Source organism: Panicum virgatum, chromosome 6N, assembly GCF_016808335.1.
Source record: "Panicum virgatum strain AP13 chromosome 6N, P.virgatum_v5, whole genome shotgun sequence".
Taxonomy (NCBI): domain Eukaryota; kingdom Viridiplantae; phylum Streptophyta; class Magnoliopsida; order Poales; family Poaceae; genus Panicum; species Panicum virgatum.
The window spans coordinates 44,852,654-44,877,065 of record NC_053150.1 but is presented as its reverse complement, the minus strand read 5'-3'; the positions used below and the strand labels follow the sequence as shown (position 1 = coordinate 44,877,065).

The 24,412-nt window shown below is 50.1% G+C and overlaps 3 protein-coding genes across 3 annotated transcripts; 1 reads left to right on the top strand and 2 right to left on the bottom strand.

The window, feature by feature from the left end:
• Nucleotides 1-1,964: 1,964 nt before the first annotated feature.
• Nucleotides 1,965-2,719, bottom strand: LOC120679390 (putative wall-associated receptor kinase-like 16). Its single transcript, XM_039960977.1, has one exon. The coding sequence runs from the start codon at nt 2,551-2,553 to the stop codon at nt 2,092-2,094; it is 462 nt and encodes a 153-aa protein (XP_039816911.1). The 5' UTR covers nt 2,554-2,719; the 3' UTR covers nt 1,965-2,091.
• LOC120679389 (wall-associated receptor kinase 2-like) lies at nt 1,970-5,352 on the bottom strand. Its single transcript, XM_039960976.1, has 3 exons — nt 4,280-5,352; nt 3,835-3,999; nt 1,970-3,272 (listed from the first exon to the last, which is right to left on the bottom strand). Exons 1-3 carry the CDS (start codon nt 5,196-5,198, stop codon nt 2,716-2,718), a joined length of 1,641 nt encoding a protein of 546 aa, XP_039816910.1. The 5' UTR covers nt 5,199-5,352; the 3' UTR covers nt 1,970-2,715.
• Nucleotides 5,353-19,870: 14,518 nt separating this feature from the next.
• On the top strand, nt 19,871-22,541 carry LOC120679420 (putative wall-associated receptor kinase-like 16). Its single transcript, XM_039961004.1, has 3 exons — nt 19,871-20,885; nt 20,977-21,147; nt 21,246-22,541. Exons 1-3 carry the CDS (start codon nt 19,991-19,993, stop codon nt 22,436-22,438), a joined length of 2,259 nt encoding a protein of 752 aa, XP_039816938.1. The 5' UTR covers nt 19,871-19,990; the 3' UTR covers nt 22,439-22,541.
• The last annotated feature ends 1,871 nt before the right edge of the window (nt 22,542-24,412 follow it).

Sequence of the window (24,412 nt, the reverse complement as noted above, 5' to 3'; positions counted from 1 at the left end):
GAAGTACTATTGCGGAGGCAGGGGAGGTGGCGCCAACGGTGGGAGCGCGCCCTCGCCGAGCAGCAGCATGACCACGACGGAGGGGAGCATGGGGCTGAGGAGGGGTGCCTCGCTCGCCGCAGCAGTCGTCGGTGCAGGAGAGGGCCTCGATGGGCACTGCCAAACCCATCGTCTATGACGAGCTACTTTTCAATTTCTCGTGGCTACGGCCTCCCCTCGTCCTCTTGACCGATTTGAGCCCTCACCTCTCCATTTCGCCGCCTTGGAAGCCCTTCGCAGCGACGAGCTCCACCCGCCTCTTTCGCCGTCCATGGAACGTCCACATCGCCGAGTCTCCCCACCCTGCGAGCCCCCTCGTAAGGCTATGTGCACTGGGATCCTGTAAAGGATCCTGGAGTACGCCCATGGCGGAATTTCCCCTGCAGCGGGGCACGGTAAGCGATCCGCTACCGTAGCGGGAGCAGGCGATTCCTTCAAATCCAGCGCACTTCCCATTTCTCCTCTACACAACCACGTGGCGCGGGGCCCACCGCGGCGCCCTGCCCCTCCGCCGCCGGCTGGAAGGCTACTTCGGGGCCGCCGTTGCAGAGACCGCGAGGAGCCTCGCCTCTCGCCGCAGTCGGGGCTGCCGGGCCGCCACCGGGAGGCCACCAGAAGCCCCGCCACTCGCCGTCGTCTGGGGTAGGCCGCGGCGCCCTGCCCCGCCGCCGCCGGTCGGAAGGGCGCTGCGGGGAGCCCCGCCGCTCACCGCCATCGGACGCTGCCACCCCTGCGCGCGGACGCCGTCGACCGCCGCTGCCTGTGCTGCATTCGCCCGGCGAGCTCCGCCTAGCTGCGTCGCCGCTGCGAGGTCCTGCACCATCGACCACGAGTGGGTGTGCAGTGGCCCCTCCCCCACCTTCTCCACCGCTCAACCGAGCGATTCCGACCGTTTCCCGGCCGGAATCGGCTCCTCCAACACCGCCCACCATTCTTGCTCTACTTGAAGCTCCGCCTCGCGTTCTCCTCTTCCTCCCCATCCTCTTCCCCCTCCCCTGCCAGAGTCGCCGCCGCCGGAACAGCGCTGCAGAGTGTGGGCGGCGGCGGCGGTGAGCTTGCCGGCGGGGGAGAAATAGGGGAGGAGAGAGGATGTGGGGATAGGGGGCTGGGAGATAAAGTTAGGATGGGTCCACTTGTGAGTGACTATAGAAGAGATGTGTAAAGTTGATTTGAGTAGAAATTGTAGATGACTGGGATATAGAGGATGAGATATAGAGTATGACGAGTGTTGGAGAAGTGGGGATAGAGAAGAGAATCTCGATGATTAGGACAGAATATTCTGTTTAGAGAATGAATATAGAGGATCACTAGTGCAGAAAGCCTAAGCCTCATCGTGTCCCCCGCACAGCCCTTGCGCTCCCCCCCTGCCGTGCTGCCGCTCTTAGCTGTCGGTGAGGTCACGACTGCCCCCTGCCATTCTGCCGCTCTCGCGGCCGGTGAGGTCACGACGCCTCCTGCATGCCGCGCTGTGCGCGTGATGGCCACACCTTGCGTTGCAGCCGTAGGGCGCTGAGCTAAGATGTTGCAAAGATTCTTTTCTATATTGCAAGAGATGATTTGTTATTGCAACGAGTGATCGATTTTTATTCGATGTTTTCAATTTGTAATTTTTGATATTGCGAAATATAATTTTGGATGTCCCACAAAGTAAGTATTAATGTTACAAACATTATTTCTGCATGTTACCATTTTGAGTGGATGTTGCATGAGACATGACGTACATGTTGCGGTGGGAATTTTACATCTCGGAATCAGATGCCATAGTCAATTTTACGTATAATTTCGTATGTTGCAAGAAGTGAAGTCCGATATTACATTAGTGAATTTTCAATATTGTGACCGATGGAAAATTTCCATCGGATATCCTGGCGCTGCGGACGCTAGCAAAATAGAATATTATATTGTTACCACTGCATAAATGGAGCTGGACTAAAATCACTGGGCCATATTCTATTCGTATGCCTCATTATTTAGGAACTTACCCACACATATCGGAATCCATCAGTATTACCACAAACATAAGTACATAACTCGGCAAAAAAAAGAAAGGCTTCACCGTGGGGATTGAACTCCCAAGTAGGCTGAATCTGTGAGGCTAACATACCCATTACTGAGTTCTATTTCAGGGCGCGTGATTGGTGACCCAACAAGCAAGGCCTTTCTCTCCTCGTCAGAAGTCTGCTGACCCCAGGGATGCTGCAACAGTTTCCTGACTCTATCAAGCTCTTCTGCAACTTCCCGCATACAGGGCCTCCTGTCGCTAGCCATCTCCAGGCACTCCTTGGCCAGCTCCGCCACCTGCTCGATCAGCTCGACACTCTGTTCACCTTTTATTTGTTCGTCCAGTATCTCACAAAGCCTGTTCTCGCTCACGGCCAGGAGGAAATGTGATGAGAGGTTCTTCTCCTCGTCAAGTGCCTGAAGGTTCATCGCCTTCCTGGATGTAAGCAGCTCTAGCAGAACAACACCGAAGCTGTATACATCACTCTTGCTCGTCAACTTGCTGGTCTGCATATATTCTGGATCGAGATAACCATAAGTCCCTTGGACAAATGTGACAAATTGAGCTTCATCTGTTGGAGCCAATGTCGAAGCTCCAAAATCGGCAACTTTTGCGGTGTAATCCTCATCAATTAGTATGTTGGGTGATTTCACATCTCCGTGGATGATTGGGGGTCAAGCCCAGGAATGCAGGTACGCGAGGGCTTCAGCGGTCTCGTGTGCTATCTTCAGGCGTGTCGCGAAGGAAATGCGTGTCTCATGTGGCCGGCCATGGATAAGCTGGTACAGCGTGCCGTTTGGGATGAACTGGTAGACGAGCATAGGGACTTCCACCTCAAGGCAACATCCATATAGCCTCACAACGTTCCTGTGGTTGACCTGGGACAAGATGAGCATCTCCTTCCCAAACTCCTTCTCCTGCCTCTCGTTGACTAACTTGCACCTCTTTATTGCAACTAATCTTTTGTCTTTCAGAGCTCCCTTGTAGACGGTGTCATTCCCTCCTTTGCCAAGCACATGTCGCTCATCGAATTTGTCGGTCGCCTCTTCGAGCTCTTCCTTGGTGAACAATGTGAAGGACAGCCCTTGCTTTGACTTCATTTCCTCGAACAACAAGAGGCCCCCGTGCTGCCTGAAGTACCTCTGTTTCACAGCGGCAAGGCTCCTCTTTTGGTGGATCATGTAAGCACAAGACATGCTCAGTACTAGTGCAACCAAGCCGATGCTAATACCTGCAACAAGGTATAAGTTATAGGAAACTCTACTACTGGTCATAGGAGCTGATGTCAAATTATAGCATGAATTTGGTAACTAAGTTATTACTACCTCTAGTCATATATTGTTGATGTGAGCGCAGAGGGGCAGCGGAAGCGACCAAATTAGCAAGCTAATTACTTACAAGCATTTTAACAAACAGCTTATGTGCATATATCAAAACAGCCCCTTAGTATCAAAAAGAGCTCTCAACATGAGCTTCAAAGTTGAAGAATGTTACAATTAAGTCCCTAGACACCTAACCAAACATATAAGCTACATTTTGCATAATATAGTTGGTTAAATGAGCTTCAAGATGTTATCAATAGGAGCTGCGTATTCTCACAGTTGACATTTCAGACAGCAAGGAGTAATTAATTGCAGGTCAAATTCTGACTGCAGGGAGTAAAATTCAGTACCTAACGTATCAACTTTTACTCCTCTCACATTATAACCGGTACCGGTAGTCAACTTTTCAAGAACGGTCAAAAGCTCGTTGAGAAAAATGAACAAGTGTAGTGGGCGTGGACGGTGACGTACCAACTGCCATGTGCACACCAAGTTGAGAATTTTGAGCCTCGCATGTGCCACTGTAAGCGTTGCCTCTTGTCTTGTCAGGGCAAGAACAGACGAAACCTCCAGGAGTGTTGACACAGGTTCCAGGAACAGAGCAGGGGTACTTGAAGCTTGTGCACTCGTTAACGTCTGCAAACCAAAGGGCAACCAATAAGTCGTTACTCCTGCAGGTAAATCTAGCACCAGAGCATCGCAGGGTATGCATGAGCAAGTAACAGTAATCTAGCCTTTAGAATCCTCTTGTCAGAACTCAGAATCTCCAACATAATAATAGAACTGCAGTAGGTAAATTTAGCAACAGAGCATCGCAGGGTATGCATCAACAAGTAACAATAATATAGTTTGCAAAAAAAAAAATCGATGAAGTCGGCCGGAGCCTTCAGAATCTCCAAGGAATTGAAGAGCACACCTTGGCAGCCGTCATGGACGTAGGGGTTGCCGTCGTACCCTCTCGAGCAGTTGCAGAGATAGCCCGGGCCGTTCCTGGAATCGACGCACTCGCTGTTGCTGCTGACGCACATATACGCCGTCGTGTTCCTCGCCGCCTCCCGGCACGTCTCCTTCCCGACCACCCAGTCGAGCACCAGCGGCGCCTTCCCGCCGGTCGACTCCATGAAGTCGTCGGCGGTGACGTACGTGGTCCGGAAGTCGAACGCCGCGGCCTCCACCAGCGCGGCGTAGCTGCAGCGGCTGAACCCCCTGGTGCTGGCGGTGGTGAACCTGTCGTCGAACTGCACCTCGTACGTGTTGATCCCCCTGGGGATGGCCGCCTGGCAGCAGCCCATGCCGGAGCACGAGCCGTTCTCCAGCCGGCCGGCGGCCGGGCACGTGGCCATGCACCCGGTCATGTACCTGGACCCGGTGTTGGCAGATCTCACGTAGGCCAGCGAGTTGCAGCCGATGACGGTGAACCGGTTGTCCTCGTCGGAGAGCCGGAACTGCGAGTCGGTGAAGTCGTTCCACCAGATGTTGTTCTCGTCCATGGACATGGACGTGCGGTTGTAGCACCAGGACCGGATGTCGCTGCGGACGCGCGCCTGGCCACGGCGCAGGGAGATCCCGATGACCTGGACCTCGTAGCAGAAGGTCTTGTAGGTGCCGTCGGCGGTGAGGTTGCAGGTGAGGCCGAAGGTGGTGTCGCCTTCGCCGGTGTAGAGGTAGCAGCCGCGGCCGATGCCGAACGGGTAAGGGATCTCCATGTCGCCGCACCGGCGCTGGCAAGAGGGAGCCGCGGCGCTCGGCCTCGGTGGGGTTGCAGCTCCCGGCCATGCCCACACGAGCACGGCGACTGTCAGTGTAAGGAGCATATTCCTGTGACTTGCTTGCATGATGAGTAGCGGTTACTAGTACGCATGCAGCTCGGGTTTTGCCTTGCGGTTGCTATAAGCTATGCTCCAGCTTTAAACAGTGGTGGAAATTTCTTACACGGAACAGTGATTGTATGATGCGGATTTTCCTTTGATGTGCGAAGAACCAGAGAAGATTTTTGCGGCAGTCACTGTTTAGTGAACTTGCCGACAGTGTGCAGTACATACGCCTAAAGTCTGGGGGCTGGCAAAAAATCAGCAAAATATCAGAAGTCAAGAACTTAACGAATAGACAACGAGACGGAACCCAACACAGTTTAGGATGTGGAGTACTCCCTTCGTTCTAAAATGCGTGCTCACTTGTATTTTTTTAGAAGAACTATGTAAAAGCTGGTTGCCTCCTCACTTGTTCAGTGTGGACACAGCTAGCTAACCAATTGGTTCAAACTACAGCAGCTACCTCCTCCATCATTTCTACAGAAGCGATATCAGTACGTTGTGGGAAAAGAGCTGGGGAAAGGTTCAGAAAAAAAAAAGACACATGCTCCTTGACGGCCTATCAATTTCCTTTTGATGGTACATTTGGGAAAAAGCAAATAGAAGAACCTTTCATCAGCGAGAGTTCAAACAAGGGCAGAAGCTAAGTGGCTTTCCTAATCCGCAGTGTAGTCGAGGCTTAAAATGTCATTTCACTGATGAGGCTTCGAAACATTTTGTGCTGCAGTGTGCAGGCGTCGGTGCCGAAAAGGCTGTGGGGCCAGTGTCGAAGTAAAAAAATAAACTGGACCCAACCACCTCTTCTGCCACCGCATCATTCGCGTGGTGAGCCCAACGGCCATGTAATTGGATAATATTATTTTATTGATTGGAAAGAGTGAGCATTCGTGATAGTACTGCTCCCGATGCTTGATTTTTTAAACTGAGCATCGGGTGCTGCAATGGGAAAAAGAATGCCCCAAACAAGAGAGAGAAAAACTGGGCATCACTTTCCCACCACACTGTGGGTGTCCTATTGAAGAAAATGTCCCTGGATGGTGTCATTTTGACTTCTCAGGGTATCCACAGTATAACCGAGGTTTGAAACATCACCTTACTGACAAAGAGCAACGATGCTTCAATCTATTTTTGAGGGACCGAAACTAGAGACCAGAGAGGGGGTGAATGGGAGCCGATCTAAATTTCTTCAGAAATTCAATCCGTCGGCCTATATCCCAAAATTCACCACAAACCCTCGAACCTAGGATATGAGAGAGTAGCTATGGATTAGCTATCTCCTAGCGAAAAACACTAGGAAGCTGCACGGAAGCAAAACAAAAAAACTTGCCAAACTGCAGCTCTGCAGAGTCGGACCGGTCTGACCGTTTGCTTAGACCGGTCAGACCGGTCTGGCTGGAATTCGAAAATCCAGACCGGTCAGACCGGTTTCAAAGACCGGTCAGACCGGTTGCGCCCAGACACATCGCAAACAAAGCTTCAAATGGCAAATCTCGAGCTAACGAAGTTCAAATCTAACGAAACTTGGAGGATAGCTTCGCATCTACCCCGTGAACATATCCCCAAAAGAACTTTCCCAAAAGATTAACAGATCTTGAGTAATCAAGGGAATATCAAAGAGGATTGGGGTTTTCTCAAGAACCAAAAAACTCCAATTCGTGAGAACTCTCGATTCCAGTAGATTTAGCACTAGGCTAGAAGGTTTAGAATCGTCACAAAGAGTCCATCAAACCACGAATTCAAAGGTTTGTCTCCTCCGAACACAAAACACACCAAAAGAGGAGAATTGAATCAAAAACGCAAGAGAGGAGGGAGAGGACGAGGAATCAGCACACAAAGGTGAATTTCAAATGAATTTCATTCCTTAATCTCAGAGGAATTCACCTATACAAAGGCTAGAGCCATCCGCCCATCATCCAGCCTCTAGATTTGAGTGATTAGCTATAATCTAACCCTCTTTTGCGTTGGAGACCTTGGCCCTGACCTAGAGCACGAGGAAGGAGGAGTAAACAGAAAAGGACTCAAGAGGCTCTACCCCCACGAACAGGTGAGGGGGGCTTAAATACCCGGCTGCTGCGACCAGATCGGTCATACCGGTCCATGGGACCGGTCAGACCGGTCGGGTCTGCAGCAGCCCGCTGTACAGACTCAATCGACGGCGGAGTTTCTTTCTTCGACTCGAAGTCTTTGCTGCGATGCCGCCACGTCGACGAAGTTCCGGTCCGCGGTTTTGGAGGGTTCGCGAAACCCGGGTAGGTTGCCGGTTTTGAGAAAAACACCAAAACTTCACACGCGGGAAGATTCCCGCCTCCACGCCGTGGCCCTAGACGTCGTTCCCGCCTCGGCCTTCTGACGGCCCTAGACGCCGCCCGACGCCCGTCACCTCCTCGTCCTCAGCGAGGCCCTAGACACCGTCGACGCCCGTCGCCTCCGTCAGTCCCGAGACCGACGCCCGTGCCTCCACGACTTGGCGTCTTCAACCGCCGTCCGCCTCCTTGGTTTTGTGGCGCAAACCAAGAAACCCGCCTTCCGTCGCCGCTTGCGCCCTCGATCCAGGAATAGACGCCACAGCTGCCGCCCGGACCGAGCTCCTCCACGGCAACTCTCCGTCGACACTCGACGCCCGTGTACCTGCAATCCAATGATCAAGCGCGCGATCATACCGCACGGTTGACAATTCACTCATCACAAGTAGGATAGAGTACTCAACATTCCTCAATCTCCCCCTTGATGAGTGCATTGTCAACACACAACCCGAAACCAGAGAAGTGATAAAAAGATAAACAAGAAAGTGAAGAACTCAAGCAAGTGACACAAAGCTCAGAAAAGCAGAAACAATCACTTACTCAAGCAGAGATCGATCCCCTAAGACAAGGGCAATGGCTTGACGCAATCGATCAAAAGCCAAAACATGACTCCTCAAAGACAGAGGTAACGCTTGACGCAGTCATGTAAGAAGCAGAAGGAAAACGAGGAAACCAGGAGCCAAAACTAAAGCAGAAACTCCCCAAGCAAAGTTTTTCCCTCTCACAAGTGCAACTCTCCCAAAATGATGCACTCTCAAAGCCCTGTGCACAACAAGTTTTTTCAAAAATCAAAAATCAAACAACCCCTTGTTCGATCACTTCTCCCAAAAATTCTCCCCCTTGTTGGCACATGCACACATCAAGTCTAAAAAGACCTAAAGCTCCCCCTGAGGCTGAAACTCAAGTCTAAAAAGACCTAAAGCTCCCCCTGAGGCTGAAACTCCCCCTGAACAGATGCTATGCAATGAATGCAATGCAGGAGGTGTAAGTGAAAGCATTCAGGGATACAAGGATATGAGCAACATCTAGTCACAAGCATGTGTGCATCCATAAACAAGACCTGCATCTAACTCAACAGGATATATCAAATCAGTCTTGAGCTAAGCAAGTTCAGTTTAGGAGAAATAAAAGCATCACCCATGATCTAGCACTAACAAGTAGGGAATAGAAAGCAGTGCTACTCATACTCATACAGGTGAGCCAAACCAGCCAAAGCATGTTGCACACATTCATTTTTCAACCAAATTTATATCAAGCAATTCGTAATGCCAGGGGTTGAAAGCTTGTCATGCTTTACTTAGCAACGAGGCCAAGCCTATGCCAAAAGACAATCAGAAGCTTAAATCACTCGTTTCAGTCATGCACAGCCTTGCCCGGGTTCTCACAAGTGCAAAGTGAGCCGTCCCGAAAGCTCGATCAGTGCGACAAGCAATCCCACCTGGATTTTTTCAATCCATTTCAAGAACAGTTCAAGCAATTTTATCAAATTTAGATCATTTCAAGTATGAATTGCTGAACGAAAGGCTACACTATCATGAATAAGATAGCAAAGCATATCGACACGACCTAACATGCTAGTAGCCAAGACAGGGTGATCATGTTTTCATATTTTTAAATCAAAATAGCTTCACTCAGATGATGTCATATACACAGTGGAGCAAGCTATACATGATCAAATTTATCAACTCACACTAGCAGGCACTAGAAGATCATAGCAATGTATACAAGAATGCTAGTGCAAGTGAGACAATGCAAAATGCAAATATGTACAATGCATATGCACAATGCAACTACCAATCCTAGAAAACAAAGAGAAGAGCAAACAAGACCTACAAAAACTAACCAAAGAAAAGTCAGCGATCAAAATGGGTAACAAACCCCAAGCTCCCCTCGCAAGCGTGCAAAGGTGTCCTGTTCTAGCGGATTGGTGAGGATATCTGCGGTTTGCCTCTCTGAAGGGACATGGATCAGGTCTATGTGTCCTCTCTCATTGTTGTCTCGCAGGAAATGGAACCGGATATCTATGTGTTTGGTTCTGGAGTGTAGGACATGGTTCTTTGCAATGCTAATAGCGGACATGTTGTCTACAAAGATGGGAACCCTATCAAAACTCAATCCATAATCCTGCAAGGTTTGTTTCATCCAAAGTATCTGGGAGCAGCAGCTAGCAGCGGCAACATACTCAGCTTATGTGGAAGAAAGCGCTACGCTAGCCTGTTTGCGAGAGGACCAAGACACCAAAGATGTACCGAGAAATTGACAAGTGCCGGATGTCGACTTGCGATCCAACCGACACCCACCGAAATCGACATCAGAAAAGCCCACCAACACCAGAGAAGAATCCGCAGAGTACCAAAGACCAAATTCAGGGGTGAATTTCAGATACCTGAGGATGCGTTTCACAACCTGCCTGTGGGAGGTGCGCGGAGAAGCCTGGTACCGCGCACAGAGGCAGACGCCGAACTGAATGTCCGGCCGCGTCGCCGTCAGGTACAGGTGGGAGCCGATCATGCTCCTGTACTCCTTCTGGTCCACCGCCTCACCGTCCAAGTCCTCATCAAGCGCCGTCGAAGTGCTGATCGGAGTCGGCTGAGGTGACAAGTCGCTCATGTCGAACTTCCGCAGCAAGTCCCTGGTGTACTTGGCTTGATGAACGAACGTGCCCTGGGAAGTTTGCTTAATCTGCAGCCCGAGGAATAACTGCAGCTCACCCATCATGCTCATCTCGAACTCCCTGGACATCTGCTCAGAAAACTTGGAGACAAGAGCGTGAGAAGAGCCACCAAAGATAATATCATCCACGTATATCTGAACTAATAAAAAATCAGTGCCAGATCGCATGAGGAACAAAGTTTTATCCACACATCCCATTTTAAAACCCTGAGCCAGCAAAAAGGTTTTCAGTCTATCATACCAAGCTCTAGGCGCCTGTTTCAAACCGTAAAGAGCTTTCTGAAGTTTATAAACAAGATTTGGAAACTTGGGATTTTCAAAACCAGGGGGTTGTTTCACATAAACCTCTTCTTCGATGAAACTATTTAAGAAGGCAGATTTAACATCCATTTGAAAAACTTTAAAACCCTTGGAAGCAGCAAAAGCAAGAAAGATTCGAATAGCTTCCAAACGAGCAACAGGGGCAAAAGTCTCCTCAAAATCAATACCCTCTTTCTGGCAAAACCCCTGGGCAACAAGACGAGCCTTGTTTCAAACAACCAACTCATCCTCACCCTGCTTGTTTTTGAAAACCCACTTCGTTCTGATAGGATTACAAGCAGGTGGAGGCTCGACCAAAACCCAAACTTGGTTTCTTTCAAAATTTTCAAGTTCCTCATGCATGGCATTGACCCAATTAGAATCAGAAAGAGCGTGTCCAATATCTTTGGGCTCAAAAGAGGCAACAAACGCTGAATGAGAAAAGCCAGCGATACTTGTTACCTTGGACCTGGTGACTCGCTCGTTGAGATCACCTAGCATCTGTTGAGGTGGATGGCGGCGTTGAATGTGTCGCGGTGCTTCCCTTGTCGAAGTCGCCTCCTCCTCAACCAAATCTGGTGTCTCCTCAGGTACATCTGGTGAAGCCAGAGTCACCTGCTCGACCGGCCCCCGGGAAGTAGACGTAGTCGGGTCGGGGCCGTCGTCATCGTCTGAGCTCGTGGCGGAAGCAACTAGGTCCACAGCACGCGTGGTAGCCTCAGGGTCGCCCTCCGCAGCTTCTTCCTCCTCATCTTCAAGGATGGAGGTGCTGAGCTCATCATCTCCTGCAACTTTCCTCTTCCATTTTCCCCGAACACAATGTACTCTTTTGAGCGCATCGGGGTGAGGCTGGAGAACCATTTGTCATTTCCGGTCATGTGACGCGAACAACCGGAGTTCATGATCCACCTGTTCTCCAAGCCTCCAACCTGCACATCAGTAGTGAGACAAAGGGTGAGCAAATGTCTCAACACTGGGGTTAGCAAAGTGAGAAGCAAACCAGTGTCAAGCCATTTGCTCTACAGAAGGGTTAGCAAAACCAAGCAAAGCATATCCCCCGTCCCGTCTACCATGTGACTGACGAACACCACCGCGAGGAAAACGTGGATCCTCAAAACCTCCTCCAAAGCCTCGGTCCCGTGTCCATAGGCGTACTGAAAACGACCAGGAGCACGGCCGGCAAAGCGACTACCCGCTGGAGCACGGTAAGCACCACCGTCTCCCTGACCTCCACCTACACGGCGCGCCCTGGCATCTTGCCTACCACCACGCCGAGAAGGACCATGCACCCGAGCAGAGTACATGTCTGCGTTCCGTCTCTCCTGCTCTCGCCTCACAGCCCGCTTCCTCCTGAAGCAAAACTCCTCCAGGTGACCTTCCCTGTCACAGAACTCGCAGTGGTGCCTCACCTCACGCTTGGGAGGTGGAGGCCTAGCCTGCGGACGGGGAGGAGCAGCCCCCTTCTTCTGGGCAACCTGGGCTGCGGCAGCAGGGAGCGTGTCGAGGGGATTCCTCAGCTCATTGGGCTTTGGAACCCAAACCTGCTTCTGCGGAGGTGCTTTCGGTGGTTCTTTAAGCACACCATCCGCGGGGTCAACAAGCGTAGGCTGCATGCTCGTGCTAGCAGTGTTTCTAGCAGCCTTGCCAATCTTACCATACAACCTGTCAAAGTCTGACTTCATGTATGAGTAACCGACCACAAACCCGTTACCACACTTGAACTGCTTAATCATCATGCCCAACTGCGGCTCGCTGCTAGAAACCCAACTCAGAATCGCCCTAAGATAGGTATTCTCATTCTCTAAGTTGGCTTTCTCTACCGCAAGACTATCCAGATCAGCAATCAAACCAGGGCAAACAGAGCAGTCAATAGGTGGGCTAGACTCTATGACCTTAGTCTTCCCAAAAGACTTGATCAAAGCGTTCTTCTCATCTAGCTCCGACTTAAACGTGGGACAAAGCTTACAAGCACTAAGCAGAACAGGTCTAGACCTAAGCTCCTCTAGCTCGCACACAATAGTAGCAAACTTGGACTGCAACGAAGCTAGATTGGACTTAAAGATAGGACACTCATCACATTCAAGCACATCGCTAACAATAGGAGTGTCCTTAACCAGTTCTAGTTCATGCTTGGCCTTAGCGAGCTCATGAGACACGTCAGCAAGCGAAGTCTTAGCAACATCTAAGTTCGTGACGTTCTCATCATGCTTGGCACGGAGAGCAACAAAATCGTTCATGTGAGATATGCAGCCAGCACACTCATCCTCACTAGATTTCTCCCTAGCACAAGCCAGCTCAGCCCTAAGCTTTCTACGCTCTCTAGCTGCTTCCTTAAGCAGCCTTTTCTGGTTGTCGAGAGCGGCGTACAACTCCCTAACCTTTGTATCTAGCAGGTCGATCGTGGAGTTTACCTCTGAATCACTCTCGGATCCAGGAGAAGAGTTGGCGTGCGTCGGTGTAGCATGTCCACCTGAAGACGCTCGTGCACCATCGGCTTCGCCCGCCATGGTGCAGAAACTCTTGCGCCGACCGGCCGCCAAGCACAGGACGATGAAGCCGGTGGCTTCCTTGTCCCGCTTCTTCTTCTTGTCATCGTCGTCGGAAGTCGGTGAAGAAGAGCGGTCGGTGTCGGAGCTCTTGTCGAGGTCGCTGAGCTGCGCCAGGAAGGCCTTCTCCCGCTTCTTGGCCTTATACTGGAAGCGCTTCTTGAGCGACTCCTTGTCGAAGCGTCCTCCCCAGTCACCACTGCGGTGCTTGTGGCGCCGACGCTCCTTGTTGGAGCCTCCCTCGTCGCGGTCGCGGTGGCGGTAGTAGTCGAAGTGGTTGTTCTGGCCACCGTCGGACTTCTTGGGGCAATCGGCGATGAAGTGGTTCAAATCGCCGTAGTTGTAGCACCCGGGGTTCTTCTTCCTCTGCCTGTTGTGGTAGACGTGCTGGAACTTGCTGATGAGGAGGCACAAGTCGTCGTTGCCCAGCATCTCCAGCTGTTCATCTGAAACAGAAGGCAAAGAGGTAAGAGAAAAGCCAAGAGCAGAGTTAGCGTTAGAGCTCGATCCACCTGGGCCAGTCACAAGAACGATGCTCTTGGAAGGAGGGGCACCATTGAGCTTGGCTCGTGTCTGGTTATCCACCTCCGTGGCCTTGAGCTTGCTGAAAAGCTCGTTCACCGTCAGTCTCATAGCCAGCAGACTCAATGATGGTGTTCACCTTGAGATCCCACACAGAGCGGTCAAGTGCGTAGAGCAACTTGAGGGCCTTCTCGTGCTCTGTGTACTCAAGGGCATCAGCAGATCTGTTCGTATTGACTTTGTTCACAATCGACTGAAAACGACTGAATATCAAGTCAATGCTCTCACCCGGTTCCTGTGTGAAGTTCTCGTACTCACGCCGGTGAGTCTCGAACAGTCTGGCCTTGACCTGAGGTGTGCCCTGGTGGTAGTTCTCAAGGCACGTCCAAATCTTGTGGGCTTCCTGAAAAGCCTGGACGTGTGAGAACTCCGCACGAGAAACTCCAGCGAACAAGGCATTGACAGCCTTGGCGTTAGCCTCGTGCTCGGTCACTTGAAGAGGAGTGACCCGAGCGGCAAGCACCACGTAAGCCTGGTTCTTGGTAACATCCAAGACCTCGGCTCCCATGCTCTGAAGAAGGCTCTCACGCGAACCTTCCAGTAGGTATAGTCCTCGCCGGAAAACACCGGGATCTTCCCAAGACTCGCCATGGTCGCCAAGTGGTTTTCGAACCGGTTAAGGTGCTGAAAACCTCAACCAAGCTCTGATACTAATTGAGGGACCGAAACTGACGACCAGAGGGGGGTGAATGGGAGCCAATCTAAATTTCTTCAGAAATTCAATCCGTCGGCCTATATCCCAAAATTCACCACAAACCCTCGAACCTAGGATATGAGAGAGTAGCTATGGATTAGCTATCTCCTAGCGAAAAACCCTAGGAAGCTGCGCGGAAGCAAAACAAAAAAACTTGCCAAACTGTAGCTCTGCTGAGTCGGACCGGTCTGACCGCTTGCTCAGACCGGTCTGGCTGGAATTCGAAAATCCAGACCGGTCAGACCGGTTTCAGAGACCGGTCAGACCGGTTGCGCCCAGACAGATCGCAAACAAAGCTTCAAATGGCAAATCTCGAGCTAACGAAGTCCAAATCCAACGAAACTTGGAGGATAGCTTCGCATCTACCCCGTGAACATATCCCCAAAAGAACTTTCCCAAAAGATTAACAGATCTTGAGTAATCAAGGGAATATCAAAGAGGATTGGGATTTTCTCAAGAACCAAAAAACTCCAATTCGTGAGAACTCTCGATTCCAGTAGATTTAGCACTAGGCTAGAAGGTTTAGAATCGTCACAAAGAGTCCATCAAACTACGAATTCAAAGGTTTGTCTCCTCCGAACACAAAACACACCAAAAGAGGAGAATTGAATCCAAAACGCAAGAGAGGAGGGAGAGGACGAGGAATCAGTACACAAAGGTGAATTTCAAACGAATTTCATTCCTTAATCTAAGAGGAATTCACCTATACAAAGGCTAGAGCCATCCGCCCATCATCCACCCTCTAGATTTGAGTGATTAGCTATAACCTAACCCTCTTTTGCGTTGGAGACCTTGGCCCTGACCTAGAGCACGAGGAAGGAGAAGGAGTAAACAGAAAAGGACTCAAGAGGCTCTACCCCCACGAACATGTGAGGGGGGCTTAAATACCCGGCTGCTGCGGCCAGACCGGTCAGACCGGTCCATGGGACCGGTCAGACTGGTCGGGTCTGCAGCAGCCCGCTGTACAGACTCAATCGACGGCGGAGTTTCTTTCTTCGACTCGAAGTCTTTGCTGCGATGCCTCCACATCGACGAAGTTCTGGTCCGCGGTTTTGGAGGGTTCGCGAAACCTGGGTAGGTGGCCGGTTTTGAGAAAAACGTCAAAACTTCACACGCGGGAAGATTCCCGCCTCCACCTCGTGGCCCTAGACGCCGTTCCCGCCTCGGCCTTCTGACGGCCCTAGACGCCGCCCGACGCCCGTCACCTCCTCGCCCTCAGCGAGGCCCTAGACGCCGTCGACGCCCATCGCCTCCGTCAGTCCCGAGACCGACGCCCGTGCCTCCACGACTTGGCGTCTTCAACCGCCGTCCGCCTCCTTGGTTTTGTGGCGCAAACCAAGAAACCCGCCTTCCGTCACCGCTTGCGCCCTCGATCCAGGAATAGACGCCACAGCTGCCGCCCGGACCGAGCTCCTCCACGGCAACTCTCCGTCGACACTCGACGCCCGTGTACCTGCAATCCAATGACCAAGCGCATGATCATACCGCACGGTTGATAATTTACTCATCACAAGTAGAATAGAGTACTCAACATTCCTCAATTTTTCACTGTAGCATTGAGCTTTCGATGCGCAAAAGTATCGTATGTCCCGCCTCTCAATAAAATACGAGATTTTTACTCAACTGTGTTATAGCTTTTGAATCACACAATGCACAGACTGAGTTGGTAAGGTACTTAATCTTCAAAAAAAAATATTCTGCCCACTTCTGGCCACTCAGCATCGAGGACTGAACAAGCATCGGTGCGGGGATTTTCAAACTCAGCATCGATTTGTGCAGTGGCAAAATTGATGCTCGAATCTTCTCTTTCCTATCCAAGCATTGCTTTTTCACCACACTGCGGGTGCTCTTATGTTTCTCAGCTGTACGTGGGGTTTTGGAGCCTCAACCCTTTTGCAGGAAGGTGAAGCAACGGGAGGGATCGAGCGTCGCTGGCAAGCACAGATGCACAGTACGGGTTCCAGTGGCACCAGCCTACCACCGCGCCGCGCGCTCTGGTGCCGCTGCCGGGCTGCTGCCTGTGTGCAGCTCCCCGGGCCCAGTGATGTGTGCGGGCGTCCGGCCGCCTTTTCACAGTATGGGGTGCCAGCGAAACATGAGCTGTGTTAGTTTGACTGTGATTGATGGCTGGTGCTGATTTGTTATGAAAGAACAATACTGCTGATTGGCTGGTAACTGGTGGCTGGTGCTAATTTAGTATGAGAGAACATCACTGCTGGCTGGTTGGCTGACAAGTCAAGCGAACACAGCGATGGCCTGCAGGACATCAAAGCCGAGGTGCCGTGAAGGAAGATGGCATGCGAAAAACGTAAAGTTATATTCGTTTAATGTTTAATTTAGTTTGACTAGTGTTTAATTTAGTTTAAGTAGAGTCCAAAGGTCTACCCAGCGTCCCCCAAACCCTAACTCCCGACCCCGTTCGCACAACGACCCCCCTGGTGACATACCCAGCGTCTCTGCCTCGCCGGTCGCCGCCTCCTCGGCTCCACATCGCCGGCCGCCTCCTCCTCATCTCCATTCTGCCGACCACCGCCTCCTCGTCTCCGCCCCCGCCGGTCGCCGCCTCCTCCTCGCCTTGGCTCCTCACCTCTGCCTCCAGCCCTCCATAGTCGGCCTCTTCCCTTCCCCTCCATCTCCGATGGGCTTCGGGCGGCCCAACCTCTGCTATAGGGCCGGGCTATCTCGGGCTAGCCCGGCACGAAATAGGCCCATGGGCCCGTGCCTGGGCCATTGGGGGAGCCCGTGGGCTAGCACAGCACGACCCGCTAGGATATAGGGCTGGGCTAGGCACGGCCCGGGAAAGAGCGGGCCCGTGCTAGGACCGGGCCGGGGGGCCTGAATGGCCATCTATACATCAGAGCAAGTATCATAACAAGCTGTAATCATAACAAAATGTAATCAGACTGAATGCTGAGGTGGGGAAGAGCCAACTTCAATACAAAAACCAAGAAACTTTGTGAGAGAAATAAGTGTAGCATATATTAATGATGAAGAACTAATTATTATATGAGTGGCTAAGAGGTAGGTTGCAAGGATTCTTATGAACAATAATCGATCGTATTATTAATTTTACTCTTCCTAGAATCGCACGATGGCCTGCTTGACGCTAGTACTATATCTACATCTACATGGCTTCCTCCATAGGGTTCTAATTATTTAAAACCATCGTGTATTTTTATCCATCTACATGTAATTGGCTCCTCCACTTCTCCATAATAATACAGTAACAATTAATCACAGAAGCGAGGTATTTTTGTGTATTTATGACAATTGATTACCAGTGAGGTGCCAGATAAATATTTGTATACATTTTTGTATGAAAATTTTAGTGTCTGGTACTGATGTGAATAAATTATCATCAAAACCCTTCGCTTCTCGCCTCAGCGGCTACCTGAACCGAAAGGCAAATGTGAATAGAACAGCAGCGTGACTGCGTGAGGCGCAGGGAATAACAACGAGGCATGCGAAGTCTTGTTTCTCATAATCTCACCTGATTTATTCGCTCTTTCCGATTCCTTTTCCACTCAGCTTTCCGAATTACGATGGTTCCACCTATCCCATCGAAGGCTCCGCTGTCAATGGAGTGTGACTAGGTGACACCTCTGACCTGTCATTAGCAAACTCGTGATGACCACCTCGAACGGTCGTTGAGCTGATGTTGCGTACAGAAATAAAATTGATGACATTATTTATATGTAAAAAGGTGATATTTTATTTGTTCCACTTTCAAACTTTGTCAGATAGATCAAAGTGACAAGTAGTGAAACCGGGAACTTGTTAATTTATAAAAGGAGGCTTCCACACTCTCCCAATAAGCAGCGAAAAAAATAAAAATGGATCTATCTTCTTCCCCTTCCCCCTCCCCCACCCAGTCTGCTTCCACCAGTTGCCCCCGCCCCAGCACCACCCAACCAGCGTCCCCCTCCCTCCCTCCCACCCGTCCAGCGGTGCCATCGCATCCAGCCTCACCGCCCACAAACCACCGCCGCCGCCGGTCCGGCGGCCGCTCCAGCCATCCCTCTAAACTTGTGGCTATGAAAACCCCCCAAACCCTGAAACCCTAAATCAATCCTTCTTCTCCCCCTTTGGCCTCCGTCGCCCTCGGCCGGCGGCAACCTCGCCACCGACCGCTCCGCCCACCTCCTACTGGAGCCAGAAGAGATAATCGGAATCCAATAAGCTTAACTCAGTGGTGTTACTTCCTTGAGCCCTTTGTTGCTTCTCTTTTTTTTCTTCTTTTGTCTTCCGACCAAACGTGCGCTCCTCGTCTGCTTTCCAAATCGGGGGCTCTCACGATACGCTAAATCGAGAGCCCTCTCGATGTAGAATACTCCCTCCGTACCCATAAAACTTGACGTTTAGGACAACGACACGGTCTCCAAAACACAACTTTGACCACTTGTTATTATAAAAATATTTATGAAAAAGTGGTATATGTATATTTTTATGAAAATATTTTTCAAGACAAATCTATTCATATAATTTTCATATTTGCAAACTCAGCAACTTAAAAGTTATTGATGATTTATATTCCCAATGTTTGACCCAAGTCTTGTCCAAAACGTCAAGTTTTATAGGTACGGAGGGAGTATAGGTTTATAAAAACTGATCAATGAATCCATACGTGAATAAATCCATATGAAACTGGTGGAAGTCATTGAAGGCGCTTGCACGACACTCTTTCAATGTGCTAATGGGAACCAAGTATTCTCTGATGTGGTTGGGTACGGTCAATCTCCTACCTGCGGGCAGGTTGTTTTCTTTAACTAACAAGTTGCGTATGCCCTCCGTTTCAAATTATTAACCGTCACTATCAAGAAGGCGTATTTTATTTTTCCCATCTTTCTCCCACCTGACTTTGGCTCCATTTCACATGTAGTAATAAAGGCTTAATGATCAAGCTATTGCAGTGATTAAGACATCATCCATTCATGCTAAAGGGGTCTTTATTTGCATTTCACACCTTAGTCAATGCGCCTTGCATTATCCCTGCAGCACCGATGTTGATCCTTCTTCTGACCCTGTCTGATCGATCTTGTGATCGCGTGCGACTTAGGCTAATATCAGTGGAGTGTTATAGGAGTATTATGGACATTAAATTTGCTAACATGTACCAATAGTATGAGAAGAGATGAGAGATGAGTATCATGAAATGTGAGAGTAGTGTCATTACCATGACACTACACTAGTACAGTTCTCAAGTTTCTAGTCTTAACTGTGTCGATGACACTCCCACTGAGACTGGCCTTATGTCTCGTTTAGATACCCCGTGTAAAGCTTTTGAAATGGAATCTTTGCACATTTTAAGTATTAAATATAAACTAATCACAAAACTAATTACAGAACTCATCTGTAAACTACGAGATGAATTTATTAAGACTAAGTAATCCATCATTAGCACATGTGTTACTGTAGTTTTACTGTAGTAATTTATTGTCTAATCATAGCATAATTAGACTAATTAGATTTTTCTCGTAATTTACAATCAATCTATGAAATTAGTTTTTTATTTTATCTAAATTTAATATGCTGCAAGATATTTTTGGAATTTTTAATTTTGCATACAAACAAGACCTTAAATGAAAAACAATGGTGACGGAGCTAGCAAACCTACCGGCATAACCAACCACGAGGCAACCAAAGCAGCCCAGCAGCGCACCCCCACCGCTAGGCGCTAGGCCGCTAGCTGCTCCTGCAAGAAGAGGAAGGCGCGATCAGATGAGGTTCCTTGCACTGATCATGGCCGTGCTCGTCTCGGCACGGCCTGCAGCGGCCGGAACACCTAACCCACCAGCCTCTTGCCAGCGCCGGTGCGGCGACATGGAGATCCCTTACCCGTTCGGCATCGGCCCCGGCTGCTACCACGACACGGGCCAAGGCGACATCACCTTCGGCTTCACCTGCAACCTCACCCGCTCGGGCACCTACCAGACCTTCAGCGGCGAGGCGGTGGAGGTCCTCGGCGTCTCCCTGCGCCGCGGCCAGGCGCGCATCCGCAACGACATCGTGCCCTGGTGCTACGACCCCGCGTCCCGGTCCATGGACGACGAGACCCAGCCCTGGGTCGACCTCTCCGACTCGCAGTTCCGCCTCTCCGTCGAGGCGAACCGGCTCGTCGTCGTCGGCTGCAACTCCTTCGCCTACGTGCGGTCCGTCAACACCGGGAAGGAGTACATGACCGGGTGCATGGCCACCTGCCCCAGCGCGGGGCAGCTGGAGAACGGCTCGTGCTCGGGCATGGGCTGCTGCGAGGCGGCCATCCCCCGGGGCATCAACACGTACCAGACGCTGTTCGAGCACAAGTTCAACACCTCCAACATCACGGGCTTCAGCCGGTGCAGCTACGCCGTCCTGATGGAGGCCACCGCGTTCAGCTTCCAGACCACCTACGTCACCACCGGCGACTTCGTCGAGTCCACCGGCGGGAAGGTGCCGCTGGTGCTGGACTGGGTGGTGGGGAAGGAGACGTGCGCGGAGGCGGCGCGGAACGCGACGGGGTACATGTGCGCCAGCGGCAACAGCGAGTGCGTGGACTCGAGCAACGGGCCCGGCTATCTCTGCAACTGCTCCCGGGGGTACGACGGCAACCCCTACGTCCCTGACGGCTGCCAAGGTCCGTCCGTTCTTCAATTCCTTTCAGATTCTGAATTTCTGATGATCGATGGACTTTATCAAATCGTCATTGTTTGGCCTTTGGTTTGCAGACGTTAACGAATGCGATGACGCAAGATTCAAGTACCCCTGCTCTGTTCCTGGAACCTGTGTCAACACTGCTGGAGGATTCCTCTGTTCCTGCCCTGACAAGACAACGGGCAACGCGTACAATGGCACGTGCGAGGCCAAGAAATCTCAACTTGGAGTGCGCATGGCAGTTGGTACTTTCATGAATCCCTCCATTGTTGCCTGAATTCAGTTGCCTTTTTTTTTCATTTCCTCAGCTGCGTCTGATCATGTTCATGTGACCTTGCTGCAGGCACTAGCATCGGCCTAGTTGTACTAGTAATCACCCTGTCGTGTGCATACATGATCCACCAGAGGAGGAGACTCGCGGCTGTGAAACAGAGGTACTTCAAGCAGCACGGAGGCCTGCTGCTGTTCGAGGAAATGAAGTCAAAGCAAGGTCTGTCCTTCACGTTGTTCACCAAGGAAGAGCTCGAGGAGGCGACCGGCAATTTCGACGAGCGCAATGTGCTCGGCAAGGGAGGGAACGGCACCGTGTACAAGGGAGCTCTCAAGGACAAGAGGCTGATGGCCGTCAAGAAGTGCAAGCTTGTGAGCGAGAGGAAGGAGAAGGAGTTCGGCAAGGAGATGCTCATCCTGTCGCAGGTCAACCACCGGAACGTCGTCAAGCTCTACGGCTGCTGCCTCGAGGTGGAGGTGCCCATGCTCGTCTACGAGTTCGTTCCCAACGGCACGCTGCACGAGCTCATCCATGACCGCCGGCACCACAGCAGCGGAGCGCGCGTCTCCTTCGCGACGCGCCTGAAGATCGCGCACGAGACCGCCGAGGCGCTCGCCTACCTCCACTCCTGGGCCTCGCCGCCCATCATCCACGGCGACGTGAAGTCGCCCAACATCCTGATCGACGAGGGCCTCGCCGCCAAGGTTTCCGACTTCGGAGCCTCGGCGCTGGCCCCGACGGATGAGGCGCAATTCGTCACGCTCGTGCAGGGGACGTACGGCTACCTCGACCCGGAGTACATGCAGACCTCCAAGCTGACGAGCAAGAGCGACGTGTACAGCTTCGGCGTCGTGCTCCTGGAGCTGCTCACGTGCAGGAAGGCGATGAACCTGCAGGCTCCACTCGAGGAGGAGATAAACCTCTCGGCGCATTTCCTCCTGGCGATGGGTGAGAGAAGGCTTGGTGAGATACTGGACGAGCAAATAAAGGGCGAACAGAGCATGGAGCTGATCGAGCAGGTGGCGGAGCTGGCGAAGCAGTGCCTGGAGATGGCGAGCGAGAAGAGGCCGTCGATGCGGGAGGTTGCAGAAGAGCTTGACAGAGTCAGGAAGCTGTCGCAGCACCCTTGGGGCCAAGAGACTTCTGGTGAGGAGCTGAAGGCCTTGCTTGCCGGATCACCAGGCTCGTGCTCTGAAATAGAACTCAGTAATGGGTATGTTAGCATCACAGATTCAGCTTATTTAGGAGTTCAATCTCCTCGTTAAATGTCCTTCATTTTTGTTTGATCCCTGGGTAAGACAAAAATACCAAAAAGGTTGCATCCCTTCTTTTTCCTGAAAAAAGAAAAGTTATTCCCTATCGCTTCTAGTTGAATTATAATGACAGATGTTCAAACACTGGATTAACCGACATACTAATCTAATTAACCGTATATGTGCTAGTCAGCATGCCATGGTATTTAGATGATGGCATATGTGGGTTATTTAGATATATGTTTAGGGGTTACTTAGTCTATTTTCATAATGTTAGATTGGGTAATTTATTAGGACAGATAACATATCTAATGACTATTATGATTAGAGTTGTTGGAATGATAGCAGAATGTTTTTTTATTGTGGTAAGAATTTCTAGAATTTCTCTATTTTTTAGAGTGTCCAATGAGGATCCCAAGGTGGCTACACGTGAAAGTTTCAAAAGGAATCTCCAAGTGGCTACACGTGGAAGTTTCAAAAGAAATCTCCAATTAATAATAGTAAGATTATAACGATAGATATGTTCAAACTCTAGATTAACTGACGTCTTATGATTACTAATCGGAGACTCCTTTTGAAGCTTCACGTAAAGCCACCTAGAATCCTAGGTAGACACTCTAAAAAAATAGAGAAAATTTAAAAATTCTCACAATAATCAGAAATATAAATATCTGACCATCAATCCAACAACTCTAATCATAATAGTCATTGGATCTGTTATTTTTTCTAATAAATTACCCACCTTTAACATTATGAACATAGACTAAAGTAACCCCCTAAATATTTATCTAAATTACCCACCTCTGCCATTACAAAAAAATCTAAAATAACCCCTAATTTTTGTATAAATTACCTATCTATGTTATTATTAAAATAATATAAATAACCTTCTAAATTTGCATATAAATTATCTAATTATATTACTACTAAAAGTTAAAGTAACCCCTAAATAACTCTGAATCTAAATTATATAAGTATAACAAAGTATTAAAATACACAATATAAAATTCTAGATAACTATTTCTATCATTATTATTATATTATTTATGCTATTGTTTATATAAAAATACTACTCATGATATGTGTCACCATGTATTCATGTATGATGGAAGAGATAAAAAATGACAATTCGTTCAAATAAATATATATCAAACATACATGAATGTATGATGTAAAATGAAATCTATTGCAACTGGATAATGGTAAATATATTTTAGAGTATATGTTAGAAAATTTAATAGATGAAAGAGAATATGAGTTAGATAATTATATTAACTATAATCTTATTTATTTTTATATTATTTCTAATTAGTCTAGTACTAATCTAATACTATTCAGCATGCCAAGATATTTTCCTTAGGTAGCAAGTTAGTCAAGTACTAAAGTTGTAGCCCCTGACATCCCCGAGCGTGGGCGCCGCCGCGCCGGCGACGAAGACCACGTCGCGTAGCCGCTGCACCTTGCTGAGCGCCACGTCGCCACTGCAGGAAGCCCGGAACGCACACGCTATATAAAGTCGTCGCCCGCGCACGCTCCGACGTACGCACGAGCACGACGGTGACCGGTTTGAAGGTGGCGCCGGCCGGCGAGACGAAGACGGGCCCTGAATTCTTTTCCTCTTTCAACCTGCGATGCGAGGTGTCCAGCTTTGGAAATTCGGATACATAAAGGCAAGCTCGGCATGGCATGGCAAGGCATGCGCGGCGGCTGGGGGCTGCACCTTCCGGCGGGGCCGCGGAAACCGTGGGCCTCCGCAACCCTGGCGCTGGGGTCACGCCAGCCGTGCTGTTTTCTGACGGCGGTGCGTTCGCAGGGTCGCGGGCACCACCGTTTCTGACAAAAACTAAAACAAGTTGCTGTCCGTGGGGTGGCCTGCTCGGCCCGTTTCGGGCATGGTGTGTGTACTTGTGTTGCCCACTTTCCATTGATGGACATATATTCTATTGGCCACTTGCTGTTGCTTCTTCTCATTTCCGGAAGGGGGGC

Bases quoted from the DNA above. Each gene is read 5' to 3' on its own strand.
- LOC120679390 (XM_039960977.1), bottom strand. From the start codon at position 2,553: ATGCAGACCAGCAAGTTGACGAGCAAGAGTGATGTATACAGCTTCGGT.
- LOC120679389 (XM_039960976.1), bottom strand. From the start codon at position 5,198: ATGCAAGCAAGTCACAGGAATATGCTCCTTACACTGACAGTCGCCGTG. The intron at 4,000-4,279 runs GTGTGCTCTTCA...TTTGGTTTGCAG, and splicing joins CGTCCATGACGGCTGCCAAG to ACGTTAACGAGTGCACAAGC. The intron at 3,273-3,834 runs GTACGTCACCGT...ACCTTGTTGCAG, and splicing joins TGGTGTGCACATGGCAGTTG to GTATTAGCATCGGCTTGGTT.
- LOC120679420 (XM_039961004.1), top strand. From the start codon at position 19,991: ATGAGGTTCCTTGCACTGATCATGGCCGTGCTCGTCTCGGCACGGCCT. The intron at 20,886-20,976 runs GTCCGTCCGTTC...TTTGGTTTGCAG, and splicing joins CGTCCCTGACGGCTGCCAAG to ACGTTAACGAATGCGATGAC. The intron at 21,148-21,245 runs GTACTTTCATGA...ACCTTGCTGCAG, and splicing joins TGGAGTGCGCATGGCAGTTG to GCACTAGCATCGGCCTAGTT.